The sequence below is a fragment of the Pelodiscus sinensis genome, chromosome Z, assembly GCF_052426305.1.
Source record: "Pelodiscus sinensis isolate ZL-2025 chromosome Z, ASM5242630v1, whole genome shotgun sequence".
NCBI classification, from domain to species: Eukaryota; Metazoa; Chordata; order Testudines; family Trionychidae; genus Pelodiscus; species Pelodiscus sinensis.
Window position 1 is genome coordinate 7,298,886 of NC_143085.1, and position 16,913 is coordinate 7,315,798.

Consider the following 16,913-nt stretch of genomic DNA (forward strand, 5'->3'; position numbering starts at 1 on the left):
GTGGGGAGCTCAAATGACGCCCCCATATCCCCTCACTTGGGCCAAAACTTTGAAAGGTCTTAATTCTGCCTTCTTCCTGTTCTACTCCTCTCATGGGACTGCCCTGCTGCCTACCCAAATAAAGGAGAACTAACAGCAGTTACCCAAGGAGAACTAACAGCAGCAGACACAATTTTCTACACTCTGGGTCCTAGTGGCGCTCCCCCCAGTCTGGCGCCTGAGGCAGCTGCCTCAGTTTGTCTCATGGTAGGGCCAGCCCTGATCACCGTGGGAGTCAATGAGCCACATTCATCTCTTTGCAGGTACACATTGACTTTAGCGAATGCACAATGTCAGCTTATATCAAACATATTCATGAACCAGCACAGTGAATTATTGTTATTTTATATTTATAGAATACCCAGAACATCCACAGAAATAAGGGATGTCACATAGGCCTTCTTAATCAAGAAGGAGATTATGGAGAGGTGGCATAGCTTGTCAAAAACAGAAAATATCTAACTGGTGAAATATGACTACAGCAAATGCCTTTCATCTCTGAAAGACTTGGTACTCAAGACCACCTTGGAAAATCTACTTTAATTATCAAATTTAAGAATCAAAATGTGATTTTTATTAAATTAGTGTGATTTGATACACCTTGTACATATGTAATCTTGTGAGTACCTGTATAAGAAAAGGTTTACATTTTTACTGAGCTTTGCAGCTTCATTGGCAAAAAATATTTTATGTCCTCTCAGTTTCATTAAACATATGAAGATTACTGATCACATATCTTTTTAGAGATATTAACCAGTCAAGTAATTTTTACCCATGTAGACCCAAGTAAAGGGGCTTCTTGCACTGCTAAAAGACTACTCTTTGTAGTAAGTTTCTGCAAGGGTTGCAAGAACAGGGGTTTTGCAAAATCAGCCCTTTGTGTTTGAGTGTCGTCCATGCATTCATTTCCATGAGTTATAGTCAGAGAATTCAAACTCATTACTGTTTTGTATATTATTGTAGCAAATAAAATTAGTTTCAGGCAACCAGAAAAATCCATATTTATGGCAAAAATCACACATCTATAAAATGTGACTGTCTGAAGAAAAAACACAGCTGTTCCTTTGCCAATCAGAAAGCTGCTTTGAAAGGTCAGTGTCACACACAAAGCATACATGGCTGCAATACTGAATTAGTTGGTTTAACAGACAAAGTCAATCGGAATAAAACTTTGTGACCAAGGTAACAGAACATGGAAGAGTTTATTTGAATCGCCTTTGCCTCCATGTTTTATGTCTGCTAAATGCTTATTTGGCAGGATAGCATGATGTTGGGACACTGATGCCACTGGGACTATTATTTCCTTAATGGTTTTGGCTCCGTAAGGTGCTTAAACACATGCCTAACATTAAGCCAGCAAACAGTGCCATGGATGCCAATGGGACATCTCAAAAGTAAACATTCTCCGGTACCTTATTGAATCAGGACCTGTATTCTTAGTAGAGTGCCAACAACAATGAAGGAAGAAAAATGCTTCAGAATTCAGAATTGGACATTTAATATTACAGCTTCCTTAAGAGTGAAGATATCTCCGTCTCCTTTATATCAACTGCAATCAGCACTAGGAACCAGCTTCCTCCCAGCCTTGCTGATATCAGTGTCTGACTGGACACAAAGCAGCTGGATAAAATCTGACCTGTCCTGAGTAAAATTAGGATCACAAGGATGCTGGTAGGACAAGGGGGGCAGTTTAGAAGAATCTGACTTGCTAGTGCGTAACCCCCACTTATCAAGAGCATCTGCCCTCAAAATGTCAAATTAGGCTGTAGCTCTGGACTCCTTCTGGCATCTCATTACTGCTGGCTGCCCAAAAAGGCATGGTGTCAAAAAATCACGCACTTTCACCTGTGACTGGCCCAAAGATGTACCTCATCCCAATGGATGCAATTGGGCTATGGAGATCAGGCTGTGGAGATTCATTCATTTTTGACCTCCAAGTGTGTACACTGTGATTACAATGGATTCCATGCATTAATCTAGGAATAAAAGCACATATCCCACCCAACACAATAGCCCTTCTGCTTATTAACCCATTGCTTTGCTCTCCATCTCCTTGGCTCCCCACTGACTTTAGAGTCCAGTTCTAGGTCTCTGTCCTGACATTCAAAGTTCTTTATGCGATTGCCCCAAGCAGAGTATAATACTTTAATGGAAAGGAAAGACTGGCTCCTTCTTTGGTCCCACAGCTCAGGAACATACAGGCCATACGGTACTGCAAGGAGGCAGCTGTCAGGCCACACAGAGGGGCATGCATGTCTGTGCTCACCTACTTTGCAGCGGTTTTAAAGAAGTAATGTTTGAGAGGAAGTTTTAAAGGCAAAGGCTGACTTGATCCAGAACATTATTGCCTTTTCCCAGGTTTCGGGACAGGGGAGAGCAAAATAAATTAAAAAGGAAACAAAACCACCAAAACCCTTGGGTAGGCGTCCAGGTGAATTGAGAGGAGGAAGGGGAGGGGGGCGGCATGTTGCGGTGTTTGGAATTCCCTCTGTACCTGAGATGGGTCCGATCAGCAACCTTCAGAGCCAAATCTGAGCTCTCCTGAGTTGGAGCATGCCCTTGACAGCTAGGGAGCCAGCTGCAGAGTTCGCCTAAGTTTGCGGAGGTGGGGGGTGAGATGGGAAGCCCAGGCTCCTTGCTGTACCGCAGGAGAGCGGGGAACGCTGTTTCATGGAGGGAAGGGTTGCAATGGACACTGAAATAGGGGCCCCAGTGGGGAAAGGCGCATAGGCGAAGGGAAGTCTGGGGGAACAGCCCAGCTGTCTTCCACGTTCCATCCGGCGCCCCGAGCAAGGGGTCAAGTTAGAGCTCGGGGAAGACCCGAGCGTCCAGGCTGCAAACCGAGGCTCAGTCAGGAGCCGAGCAGGCAGCGAGCGGCTGCGGGATGGGGCTGGCTTGGGGGGGGAAAAGGGGGGGAAGCAGGAGGAGGCTGCTGCCTCTGCCGGGGGGGCTCTGCCGGCCACTCACCATGATGGAGAAGACGAAGGCCACGATGTTGATGGGGTACGCGGGGCAGAAGCAGGAGAAGATGGTGAGGGCCAGGTAGTTCTTGGGCATGGGTTCGTCCCGCGGCAGCTCATCCTGCAGCCGGGTCTCGGGGCCGCTGTCCAGCGCCCGCTTGCTGTCTGAGTTGGCGGCGAGGTCCGACATGGGCAGCAGGCACCGGAGGCTGGGGGCGCAGGGGGGGCGCAAGTCGGCGAAAGGCTCCGCTCTCTGCGCGGCGAGCCGGGCTGGAGGGGCAGAAATCCCAGCGCAGGGCTCAGGGGAGCCGTGACCTCACCCCTCATCTCTCCTCCTCCGCCCCCTGCCGCAGGGACCGGAGCCAAAAAAGCCCGTCGGAGAAGCCACCGCGCTGCGCCGCCGGCGCCTCCTTCGCCCCAGACCCAGCCTGCGCGCCTCCCTCGCAGGGCGCTTGGGCAGGGCTGCCCCAGCGGGTGCCGCTGTCCTGAGTCCGCCCCGAGGGGAGTCCAGGTGAGGGACCCCCCCCCCAGCGCAGGGCTGGGGCAAGAGAGCCGCGCGCTGAGCCCGGGGCGCGTTGGGGGCAGCCCGGGTCCCCCGTGCCAGCAGAGTGAGCGCTGGAGAGGCGAAGTCACCGCGCCCCGCTGCCTGCGGCGGCTCTGGCGGCTGGGAGCTTTCGGTGCCCGGTGCCAGCTGCCAGGGAGACAGAAATATAACCCGTCTCCAGCCTGCCAGCGAGCGGAGGTGGGCACATGGGTGGAGCAGCCGGGCACCGTCTAGGCACCCCTTACTGCCCAGCAACCCCTTGGCACTGGGTGTCTAGTCCCACGAGCGCACAGGGCTACACGCCGGAAAGCGCTGGCACTTTGTCAGCGACATGGGAATTGCCAGGCTGGGTCAGACCCAGCGCCTGGCTCTAGCACTGGATAGCCCCAGCTGCTTCGGAGAAAGGCGCAAGAGCCCGAGATGTGGGGAAATCTATCCCCCCTCCACTCACACTCAAAGGCATACACTGAGCTCTGCAGGCTGAAACCCTCGAGGTTTAACTTCCCTCCCATAGCATTATCCCCATTACGTGTAATCCTTTTGAATATCATTATCCATGTAAATGTCCAATTGGTGTGACTCTTCATGGTTTCTGGTGGCCTTGAGTTCCACATGCTCATGTCTTGTCTGAAAAAGGTATTGCCATTTATCCATTTTGAATCTGTCTGGTTTAGATTGGATTAAATGGTTAAGATGAACCAACTTGAATGGACCAATCCCTGAATGTTCTGCTTGATCTCAGCACACTGGGTATTCCTGCTGATTGCCACATGGACACCTGGGATCCATCACATTTTGCTTTTGGGGTGGAATGTGTTCACACTTTCAGAGAGATCATTTATTTTTCATGAAGAATACTCCCACGCTCCCATAATGGTTTTCAGGTCGAGGAGAAGAGACAGGGAAAGATTCATCCACAGCTTCATTTTCAGAAGCCAGGCTCCAACGCTGCAATGGGGCGTTTATCTTAGGCAGGGCCAAGGAGCCTTTTTTGGGTTGGGGGCTGCCGACCCACAGAAAACTCATTTGCAGGCCGCACTCAAGTGAGAAGCAAAAAACAAAAACAAAAACAAACAAACAAACAAAAATCCTCACTGATGTGGCCCCCGACTGAGAAGCAGAAAGACACTCCCCACATTCCCCTCTCACCACAGAGCCTGGGGGGAACCAGGCTAATAGAGTTTATGTGTGCCAGTCCTATGGTGGGGGAGGGGGATGGAGTGCCAGTACAGGGTCCACAATGCTTGAGGGTGGGAAGAGTCCTGAGCTTCCCCCTTAAAGTTGTTCTCTTGACCCAAACCCCTCATATCCAAACCACCTCATTATTTGAATCCCTTCCTCATCTCCTCTGGGCTTCTTGCTGGGGCACAAGGCAGGAACTCAGATAGTGGAGCTGAGCCCTCCAGCCAGGAGCGTGACATGAAGGAGAAAGGCAGCACAGGGAGCCCTCTGCTGGTGCAGCCACAGGAGTGAGCGAGGGAAACAGAGATCCCCCCCCCCCCTCAGCTAGCCAGGAGTGTGAGGAGAAGGAGGAGGAGGAACAACCCCTTATTTGCAGGGAAGACCACCCCACTGCTGAATGAATAGCTCCTGCCCTCCTGATTATCCAAAGAGAATCTATATCCTGCCTGCTATTTGGGTAATCAAGGGTGTACAGTATCAGAGCCCCTTCTGAAAAAAAAAAAGGTTCAGAGGGGTAGCTGAGTTAGTCTGTAACAGGAAAAACGTAAAAAACAGCAAAGAGTCAGTCTAGTAGCACTTTATAGACTAACAAAACATGTAGATGGGATCATGAGCTTTTGTGGGCACAGCCCACTTCTTCAGATGACCAGAGTGTTGGAAGTCCAGAGCCAGGAATAAATAAGGGAAGGGGAGGGGGAGAATGGAGGGGGAGAAGAAGGAGGACATTGAGTAGATAAGTTTCAAAGGGCTAGCCAAACAAGTCTGCAGCAGAAAAAACTTAAAAAACAATAAAGAGTCTAGTAGCACCTTAAAGTCTAAATAGTTACAAGAGGCTGATAAGAACCATTAGTAGTTTGCACTGGGAAAGGAGGAGTACTAATAGCAGATTCTTTCTACACAGACATCAAGAACCACTGGCACCTTCATTGTTTGGTGGGTTGATAATGTGCGAGCCATCCGATATTGCGATTTAGACCATTTGCATGAGAGTTAAACTTGAGAATGAAGTGGAGTTCCAGTCCTTCTCTGTGTATTTGGCTTGTGGAATTGGTCCTTAGCCTGGGGAGGCAAGGAAGCATTACTCCCATTTTACAGATGGGGAATGGAGGCACAAAAGCTCTCACAGGACACCTGTGACAGACCAGAGACTTGAACCCAGGATGCCTACCTGCCCGGTTAGTGAGTCACTGGACAAGCCTTTCTCTCTCAGGCCCCAGTATCCACATGGAGCACCAACAAGTTCTTGGGCTGACAAGGTCAGGTGTAAAAACAAAGCCCATGGGTTAGTGCTTAATTCTTCTCAACAACATTCCATTTATTCATTAAAATTACAGCAAGGAGTCCTTGCTTGTGTTCAGTGCAATCCTTGGCTACACCATATCCTGCCAACCAATGAAGGAGTCAAAGAAGAGGAGGAGACAGGTATTTTATCTTCATATTTTTTTTTAAAAAATAATCCAGTCTTATGTACCTGATTCTTCCTAGAAGACTCTATGGACCACTAGAGAGCTCTCAGACTTATAACCTCCACGAAATGTATCAAGGGAAACCTGATTCTATTCCTCTTTGGACTTTCTACAGCACTCACCACTGGGTTATGTTAGGCTCTGATTCTGCATGATGTTTCCTTAGAGAGAACCCCCTGAGTCCATGAAGAACAATTTGCAGGATCCAGGGTTTCAACATGTCTCACCTGTCAGAAACTGCAACTCTTGGACCACAGAATGAGGAAAGGGGAAGGTAGCCAATTAGCCACCATCCATCAGGTCTGAATTCTTTCTGAAACTTCTTAAAACCTGGATGGTAATAATGGTTTGTATCTTCTCATTAGTCAATCTCAAAGCAGTTTCAGGTTTTTAAAAACATTGAACTTCTGCTACACCCAGGGTACAGAAAAGGAAGCGGCTCTCCACTCTGTGACTCCCCTGTTCCCGCAGCTGGGGGAATGCAGAGCCGCTCCATTGCGACAGGGAGAAGTGCTTGGGAACGAGGGATGTGGAGCCATGTGTGCCCCTGGGAGAACCCAGGAAGATGCGTTTGGGAATTCCTTCCTTCCTCAAGCTCTTTATCACTCCCCCTGATCTGAGCCACCCTCACTTCACCCCACACTTAAATTTTTTAGAGGTACTGTGATATTGCAACACCCCCAAACCTCTTCCCAGGAAGGGGTGTGCAATACAACAGTACCCGTAAGAAATTTAAGTTACTCTCACCTCTGGATTAATGGAATACAGGCAGTCCCCGGGTTACGTACAAGATAGGGACTGTAGGTTTGTTCTTAAGTTGAATTTGTATGTAAGTCGGAACTGGCGTCCAGATTCAGCCGCTGTTGAAACTGACCAGCAGCGGCTGAATCGGACACACCTGGGGCAGAGCAGGTGGGGTGCTGCTGGGTTGGTCCCGCAGCGCCGCTCCTCGGCGCTACTGGACCAACCGGGCAGCACCCCAGCTGCTCTGCCCCAGGTGTCCCCAAGTCAGCCGCTGCTGAAACTGACCAGCGGCTGACTACAGGAAGCCCGAGGCAGAGCAAGCGGCGGGACCGCGGCGCATCTCGGCAGTCCCTCCTCCCGCATCCTCCGCGGTGAGAAAAGCCCCTCCATGTCTCCCTGGTCTGCTGGGGGGGGGGGGCGCTAGCTCCACGTCTCCCTGGTCTGCTGGGGGGAAGTGCCCCCCGCGCTGCCGGAGGTGGCGACAGTGGGGGAGGCACCCTGCACTAGCGCCCCCCCCCCGGTTCGTAACTAGGGGTCCGACTTAAGTCGGACTGACGTAACCCGGGGACTGCCTGTAGTAATCAGATGGGAAAAGTCATAAATCAGAATCACAAAGGAAACAATACCCCTAGTACATGAGAGATTATTTACTATCAAGCTTCCTAGATTAACATATTCACACACTTCCTTGATAACCTGACCAGCCTCACCTCTGGAATGCTGCAGAATCCCAGGATCCAGGTTCATTAATGCTAGTGTGGGAGCTGAAGAATTTAGGAGCAGTGAGGGAGCTAGAAAGCTATAGGAAGACTAGGAGAAACATAATTAAGAACCTGACTAAATCCAACTAAACAAGGAGATTTGCTCCTCTTAGAGATCCTGAGCATTCTGTGCCCACCTTCTATATCCAAACATAAATTTCTCATCCCTATAATATCAGGGTGGACTTACACTATAGGTTGGCATGTTTGTATGGATTAATGATAATTAACTCATTCTGACGTCTATTATTTCTGGCCAGAACTGGTTTGACAGTGGCTACTTCCACATTCTTTGTGGTGTATGTGTTAATGGATGTTAATTGGTCAGTGGCTAATCTGTGCCAAAGGTCACAAATGTAAATATGCTATCTTGCTCTAGCTCATTTTACGGGATGTGGCCTGTAGGTTCCTTGCATTACTGCCAAAATACTCTAGTACAAATCCATAAATCTATTATAATAAAACAAACAGCAAACCCATAAAAAAGATATAATAACCAAGCAAGCAGGCCAGCTCTGTGGGCTACACAATCTGCTCCTACCTTTTCTACCTTTTTTCTTTTTTTCCTTACTTTTTTTATCTTTCTTTTCTTTTTTTTCTAACCCTACCATAAAACTTCCTCAAAATGAATCCTAGCGCAGCAGTTGTTAACAAGGGGTAATTTGGCATATTTCAGGGGGGAATGCATTTAAAATACAATAGGTGTTCAATTTTGTTCAACATAATGTATGAGAAAACAAAATACATTAAAATGATTAATTATAATTTTCTTTTTGTCCATTGCCATTTAAAAAAGGAGGAAGGGTAATTTTGGTTTATTGATCAAGCTTATGGGGTAGTAATGCCAAAAAGGTGAAGAACCACTGTCCTAGAGTGTAAAAACAACCAATTTAAAAATGGTCAATGACAGAGACTCCACCATGACCCTGGTAAATTGTTCCAGAGGTTAATCACTCTCACTGGTAAACATGTACACCTTATTTCCAGTCTGAATTTGTTGCGATTCACTTCCCAGCCATTGCATTGTGTTACATCTTTCTCTGCTAGAGCCCATTGCTAAAAATTTGTTCCTTAAGTAGAGGGAAGAGTATGAAATCAAGTCACTGTTCACCTTCTCTTTGGTAAAACAAATAGATTGAGCTCCTCGAGCCTATCACTGAAAGGCAGGTTTTCCAATCCTATAAATCATCCTCATGGCTCCTCTCTGAATCCTCTGCAATTTATTAGCATATTTCAATTGTGCAGTCAAGGACTGAACAGACTATTCCATCAGAGGTCACCCCACTGCCAAATCCAGAGGTATAATAACCTCTCTGCTCCGACCTGAGATTCCTCTGTTTATGCATCCACAAATTTCAGCAGTTCTTTGGCCACGCAAGGGAAGCTCACGTTTGGTTAACTATCCACCACGCCCACCTGCCCACGCACATTTTTTTCAGATACACATCTTCCCTTGAAGCCCCTCGTCATATAAGTATAGCCTACAATCTTTGCTGCTAGATGTGTACACTTCCATGTACACAATAAAAAGTGTGTATTGTTTGCTTGAACCTAGCCTGCCAAATGATCCATATTGCTCTGTTTCAATTACATATCCTCTTCATTACTTACAAACTCCAGCAGTTTTTGTGTCATCTGCAACCTTTATTGATGATTTTATGGTTTCTTCCAGGTCACTGATACAAATGTTAAATATCAGGGCTCCACTAGAAACATATCTGTTTCACAATTGCCCATTTACAATTACATTTTGAGACCTTCCAATTAGCCAGGTTTTAATCCATTTAGTGTGTGTCATATTAATTTGATCTCTCTATTTTAAATCAAAATGTTATGTGTTACCAAATCAGATGCCTTACAAAAGACTAAGTACATTATATCAACACTATTACCTTTCTCAACTAAACCTGTAATCTCATAAAAATATATCAAGTTAGCTTGACAAGATCTATTTTCCATAAACTCATATTGATTGGCATTTATTATATTACCCTCCTGTAATTCTTCATTAATCAAGTCCTAGATCAGGTGCTCCATTATCTCGTCCAGGATCAATGTCAGATAGACAGACCTATTATTACCTAAGTCATCTCATTTCCTCTTTTACAGTATTGGCACAACATCCTCTGAGCAGTGACCTGGTGATGCAGCAAGGGGCATATTTGACACTGAACTCACAGTGCATTGGAACTAAAAAGCCCCACCACACAACTCTGATTTATGGAATTAGCCGCATTGATTTCAGAAGGCCCTGTTTGGGTAGGTGAGGACTTACTAATGTGAATAAAGCTTTCTGGATTGGCCCCTAATGCTGTTTTAACCCTTTCATGCCCCCTTTTCGGACCATTTACTTAAGTATTTGACTGGATGGTAGAATTACCCTTAAAATAATTACATCTCCTGTGACAAAACCCAGGTAGCTACCAGCACTCAGAGAAAATGTCAGCTGCCTTTGTTGGCTCCTCTAATGCTTGCTAGATGACATGTATGCCAGGGCGGAGGGCCCACACAACTTCCTGCACCCCATGGAAGCCCTTAGCAAGGCCTTGTGCATTGTGGGGAAGTTCACCCAGGCTGCCTTGTCTCCCGCAAGGAAGTGTGACCTTCTGCTCTTGAGCCCCTCAATGGAGCAATACTGGGCTGATGAGATACAACCGCATGTCTGGGGCCGGCCTGGTAGAAAGGCAAGTGGCCCTGATGGCCGAGTCACAGAGGAAAGTTCTAGAATTCTCCAGGCCTCTTCCAGAATCTGATGTGTGTGATGAAGGATCTGGCTCTTCAAAGGGATAATAAATATAGAGTAAGTTAAAAATTTTTAAAAACGACTGCCCACTTTCGTAAGTTTGGGAGTCTGGTGAGGAGACGTGGTCCTCCTAGCTGGGGATGCTGGGGAGATGCCCCAAGCTGCCTGGTGGGTGGAACCTGGATGTCCCCGCCCACGCCCACTATCTGTGGAAGGGTGGGATAGGAAGGGTAAGCATAAAAGGCTAGCCTCACTGCTCAGTTGCGGGGAAGCTGCTGGAGGCAGGAGACACTTCTATGTTACAGCTGGAGGCAAGCTCCAGGGAGAGCCGCTGTTACCTCAGAGACCAGCCTGAGCTGCTGGAAAGCACCAACGCTGTAGAGCTGCTGTCGATGTCCTTGGCGACGTACCCGGAGGAGCTGGAACAATACCCAGGGGTTCAGGTACACCAGAGGGGGAGTGATGGAAGTGACTGTCGGTTAGCTAGTGCGCCTGAGTCCAGGTCAGTGTGATGCTGACTCAGTAGTGAACAGCCTTGCCACAGATAGGGCCCTGGGTTGGGATGTGGCAGAGCTGGGTGGGCCCACATTCCCCCTTGCCACCCGAACCCTGGCGCAGCATTACTCCCCCTCCATAGGACAGGAGGCCTGCACTGTGCCATACCAACCATTACCTGAGCGGCTGGACTGCTGTGATAGTCATCCCAGTCCGGCTTAGCAGCCAGGAAACCCGGATTGCAACTGAACTGTGTCTCTCTGACTGTGAGAGCAGATTGGGAGTTACCCTGTCCCTCTGGACACTATGAGTCCCTGGCTGTTGTTCAAGTGGCTCTGTTGCGGGGAAGTTGTGTGGGGAGGGTTAATAGTCTGCCCTGCCTGAGAACCTTAATGACTAAATCCCAACCCAGTCGAGACAACTAATTCCCCTTTTGTAGATCAGTTCCTAGACGATTGCAGTGAGGAATTGTGGCCTTCCTTAGCCATGGACCTGGAGGGGTGGCCATTAGCATTACAGGGAATAGCAGGTGACATTTATTACCTTTCGTTCACCTCCCCACATTCTATTTTGAGGTCCAGTATCTACAATATCACAGTGTTTGCTTTCTCTTTCCTAAAATTCATTCTTGCATGTTTAAATGAGGTTCAAAATACTTTGCATGAAATCCTGGCTCCATTCAATTCACATGACTTTTGCTGTTTGACTTGAAATGGGCCAGGAGTTCACCATTTCTGTGTACCATCCTATGGGAAGATATATGTGTAGACAATATGTAAGCGTATAGAGAATAAGCATTTTTCAAGCTTTATCTTAGGGTCCTGGAATAAAACACATGTAGAAGGGCAATACACTGATCTATCAAAGTGTCCCAAGAAAAGATTCTAGATAGCTAGGAAATGGTAAGAATTACTCCAGTTTATTTACTTGCCAATTTTCCCATTAGTATTCAGGCACCAGCTTTCTGTAGCTGCAAAATGACTGATTTGGCCACCAGAGACTGCTAATGAAGAACAATAGCTTTTTGGCTAATCTTATTAGTACACCAATTTACCTTCTGAACGGAATACAATCTTGTTAGTTTACTCCAGAGGGGAGAAGAAAAATAAATACAAAAGTAGAACTGCAGGAATATTTAGCTAGATTTTCCTTTTTTCAGAGATAATGCCTTATAATCAGCATGTAACTGCTAAATGTGAATTAAAATAAAATATACCTACCTGTATTTTAGTTGTGAACAGTTAGGCTCTTAATGCTGATGGTATCAATATTATGGACACTGAAGTCCCCAGAATAAAACGCAATCATGTTGGTGCCGTAGAACTGCAATTGCCTAACACTCTGAAAATGCCTTTTTTCACAACTGCACTGACAGTTTTCAAAGCATGGCTCACCATTGATTTCCATGGGAGTTGAGGGCACAGAGAAGGTCCTTTGAGCACATTTCTGGAAGCCTTTTTTTGGGGGGGGGGTGCATTTCTGCGATGAAGGACCCGATCCTACATTCCTAACTCAGGCATAGCTTTCATTGGGAAATTTGGCTGAAACAGCTTTGAAGGATCAGGCCTTAAGGAACTCCCCTCTCCCCTTAAACATTTCAGATGTGAGAGGACACAGAGGGTTACTCACCTTGTGCAGTAACAGGTTGTTTGAGATGTGTGATGACGTGTTGGGGTTCCCCCGCCTCCTGTACCCCCAAATGGCATGAACAGACTCCCCCAGCCAGTAGAATGGAGGCAGTTTATTGCTTCTCCAGGATATAGCACAGCACAGATGTAATTTGGTTACAGGAACTGGGGCTAAGAGCCCTCAGTGCCCCCCCCTTGAGAAGGGGGAGTCCCAGCCCCCCTCCCCAGCTTCTTCTCCCCTGCTTTCCAGACAGAAACTAAACTCACTCTTCTCCAGCCCTGCCCCCCGGCCAGGGCAGCATTCACCACTTAGGAAGGACCAATCAGTTCCATACATACAAGATGGGAAGCGACTGTCTAGGAAGGAGCATGGTGGAAAGGGATCTAGGGGTCATAGTGGACCACAAGTTGAATATGAGTCAACAGTGTGATGCTGTTGCAAAAAAAGCAAATATGATTCTAGGTTGTATCAACAGGTGTGTTGTAAGCAAAACTCGTGAAGTCATTCTGCCGCTCTACTCTGCACTAGTTAGGCCTCAGCTGGAGTACTGTGTCCAGTTCTGGGCGCCACATTTCAAGAAAGATGTGGAGAAATTGGAAAGGGTAAAGAGAAGAGCGACAAGAATGATTAAAGGTTTAGAGAACATGACCTATGAAGCCAGGCTTCATGAACTGGGCTTGTTTAGTTTGGAAAAAAGAAGATTAAGGGGGGACATGATAGCGGTTTTCAAATATCTAAAAGGGTGTCACAAGGAGGAAGGAGAAAATTTGTTCCTCTTGGTTTCTGAGGACAGGACAAGGAGTAATGGGCTTAAAGTGCAGCAAGGGAGGTTTAGATTGGACATTAGGAAAAAATTCCTAACTGTCAGGGTGGTCAAATATTGGAATAAATTGCCAAGGGAGGTGGTGGAATCTCCCTCTCTGGAGATATTTAAGAACAGGTTAGATAGACATCTGTCAGGGATGGTGTAGACAGAGCTTGGTCCTGCCTTGAGGGCGGGGGGCTGGACTCGATGACCTCTTGAGGTCCCTTCCAGTCCTATGATTCTACGAATCCTTTGTTCCTCTCCATGGGGGTTAGCTGGTCGGACTGGTTGAGAGATCCCTTTGCATAATGACCCATCCCTGTCTTTCTGGGCTGTGGTACCAGCGGCAGCCAGTGGGGTTACCACAGACCCATAGAAACCAGCAAGTTCCCCCCCACTACGTCACAAGATGGTTGTCCCTGTGGATGCTCTACGCTATCTGTTTTGACAGCTTGCGCCTATAGTTGGAAATTTTCAGGAGCAGTAGGCCAGGTGGCAGCATATATGCAGTACGCATTTTGTGTCTGTGAATGGTTAACTGCTGTGCATCCTTGACAGTCCCTCAGTTCCTTCTTTACCTTGGGACTGTCGTGTTGGTCCAAACTAGAGGGGAGGAAGTGTGGGTGGTGGATCACCCACAGGGACAACCATTTCGAAGAAACTCAGTTACTGCACAAGGTGAATAACCACCTCTTCTTCTTCTTCTTCTTCTTCTTCTTCTTCTTCTTCTTCTTCTTCTTCTTCTTCTTCTTCTTCTTCTTCTTCTAGAAGTGTCCCTGTGGGTTTTTCACACTCTGGGTGTGTCTAGACTACAGGGTTTTTTCGAAAAAAGTGGCCTTTTTTTAAAAAAAACTTCCCCTGAGTCTAGACTGCTGCCACGTTCTTTCGGAAATAAATCGAAAGAACCCGGCAGTTTTTTTGACCATGGAAAATCTTGTTTTATGAGGAAGAATGCCTTTTTTCGAAAGTGCTCTTTTGAAAAAAGGCGCTATGTAATGCAAACTGTGCTTTTTCGAAAGAGAACATCCAGACTGCCAGGGTGTTCTCTTTCGAAAAAGCGGCTTGCTTTTTTTAAAGTACTGGTTGCAGTCTAGATGCTCTTTTTCAAAAGAGGCTTTTTCCAACGTATCTTTCAAAAAAGCCTTTTTTGAAAGAGGCTTGCTGTCTAGACATAGCCTAGGTGAGTATGGAGCAGTGTGTTGCTATGGAAGGAGGGGTTTCATAATCTGTCTGTACACTATTGTTGATATGGACTGTCCAAAGTGTGTGTCTGTGAAGGGATGTTGAGCTATTGTGTAAGGTTTGGTGAATGTATGGATTGATGTCTTCACTCTGCAAATGACTGTGAAGGGAACGTTATTGAGAAAAGTCCATGAGGTGGAAACGGCTCTGGTGTAGTGTGTGTAGACAGGCATAGGGATATAGCATAGCTGTATGCATTGAGAGATGCATTTGGAAAGTATCTGTTTTGATATTGTTCCACCTTTGGATTGCTCAGTAATAGAGAGAAATAGATGTGGGGATTTCCTCAATGTCTTTGTTCTCTCTAGGTAAAAGGCAAGAGCTTGTTGTACCTGCAGGGAGTGGGGAATCTCCCACCTGGTGTGTGTGTGGAGGTTCAGGAAGAATACAGGAAAGTAAATGGGTTGATTCAAGTGAAAAAGATGAGATTACTTTTGGGAGGAATTCGGGGTGAGCCCTAGCATGGCTTTATCTTTCTGAAGTATCATGTAGGGGATGTCTGCCATGAGGGTGGCTAGTTCTCCTCCTTTTCTGGCTTGCAATGAAAAAGATCACTTTCATTGAGAGGTCTAATAGGGAGCACATGGCTAGAGGCTCGAATGGTTTGCCCGTCAGCCTGTGAAGTACCGTATTAAGGTCTCACATCAGGGTGGGTTTTTTTAATGGTGTGAAAGTGTTATTCAGTGCTTTCTGTAAATGCTTGGTAGTTGGTTGTGCTAATGTGGTGTATCTTTTCATTTTATGGGGCCTCATGGAGATAGCTGCTAGGTGTACTGTTATGAAACTATTACCAAGTCCTTGTTGTGTGAGGTTCAGAATATAATCCAAAACTCAAGGTAATGGGTCTGGGTGAGATGAGAGAGCCTGGATTATACACCTGTTATGGAAGCAGTGACATTTCTGGTTGTATGTTTTACGGGTGCTGGGTTTGCCTCTATTAGCGAGGATTGTTTTGACTTCCTCAGAACATCGCAATTCTAATTCTCCTAGCCCTCAAGGAGCCATGCTCTGAGTTGGAAAACTGTGACTTGAGGGTGAAGAAATCTCATTTTTTGAAGTGATGTTGTGCTGGGTGGGGTAATATGTTAATGGTCAGCAGATTGATAGATGGTGGGATTGGCAGCCTTGAATTGGTGGATGAGGTATCGAACCCTTGGCCAAAACTTCAGGATGATGGTCTTGAAGTACAGGGCTGGGATGAAGACATCGGTTCCAGGGCCTGGCATTGATGTGGCTGTCTTTGTCCCCTATGTTGATCATATGCTTTTTGAGGGTGTGGATAAGGAGTAGGCTGGAAGCGCTGAGTATAATAACATCCCTGCTTTTTCATTGGTTGTGGTACCCACATGCCCAGGCTTTCTAACTTGGCGTGAGAATTCTTGAGTGTAGGGAGCAATGCATTGGTGAATTCTGCAAATAGTTTTTGTCCCTCAAAGGGGAGGTCCTCAACTATATTTTGCACCTTTTTAGGGAAGCCAGAAAGACAGAGGCAAGAAGAGCAAGGCATCATGATGACTGTGGCCGAGAACTGAGCAGCTGTATCTGTCAGTTCTAGGGAGGCCTGCAGCATGGTTGTTGCTATAAGGGAGCCTTTAGCGATGCTTGTCTTATATTGCTCCTGTGCAACCTCTGGGAGCTGGTCAATAAAGGTTTGCATATCGTCAAAGCTGTTGCACCTGTTTTTGCTAAAAGTGCAGAATAATTTGCCACATGGAGCTGGAGGGAAGCTGATGAATATGACTTTCTTCCAAAGATGTCCAGATGCTTCCAGTGTTTGTCACATGGGTGGACTTAAATTGTGTTTGCCTATGTAGTGTACTGCCTCAACTATGAGAGAGTTCGGGGCTGGGTGGGTGAAAAGAAATTCTGCTCCTTTTGGTGGTGACATAATATTTCTTGTCAGCCTGCTTGGAGAATGGTGGGATCGTGACGGGGGTTGCCATACAACCTTAGTGGGATCCATGCTGTATGCATTGATTGGCAGAGCCATTTTATTTGACGAGGAGGTATGAAGTATATTGGTTAATTTGTGTTGGGGACTCCGGTAACTCTGCCAATGAAATATCCAGGGAATCTGTTGCCCTCATGAAAAGGTCCTGAAATGATTTAAAGTTGTCCCGTAATGTTGGTGATGGGGTCATTATAGTTGATCTGGGGTGGAGGATATTGTATGTCTGGGCAGCATGTTCTCCTCCTCAGTGCATCATCTGGCTGGACTCAGTATTGTGCCTTGGGTTCCCACTATGGCCAAGTGGAGGGCATTGGTACTGGTGGGAGCATCCCTGCAGACAGTTGCCACTATT

At 46.8% G+C, this 16,913-nt stretch overlaps 1 protein-coding gene and 1 long non-coding RNA gene across 2 annotated transcripts in view; one reads left to right on the forward strand and one right to left on the reverse strand.

Moving 5' to 3' along the window:
- The window catches only part of TMEM233 (transmembrane protein 233), a 38,884-nt gene extending 35,217 nt beyond the window's left edge, over positions 1-3,667 (reverse strand). The window contains exon 1 of the mRNA XM_075898137.2: positions 3,007-3,667. Coding sequence (XP_075754252.1) covers positions 3,007-3,189 — 183 coding nt within the window. The 5' untranslated portion in view covers positions 3,190-3,667. The remainder of the gene's footprint in view (positions 1-3,006) is intronic.
- Positions 3,668-9,713: 6,046 nt separating this feature from the next.
- Positions 9,714-16,753, forward strand: LOC149520657 (uncharacterized). Its single transcript, XR_016348361.1, has 3 exons — positions 9,714-10,496; positions 10,745-10,882; positions 16,081-16,753. It is a non-coding gene; the product is annotated as an uncharacterized LOC149520657 (long non-coding RNA).
- Positions 16,754-16,913: the final 160 nt, after the last annotated feature.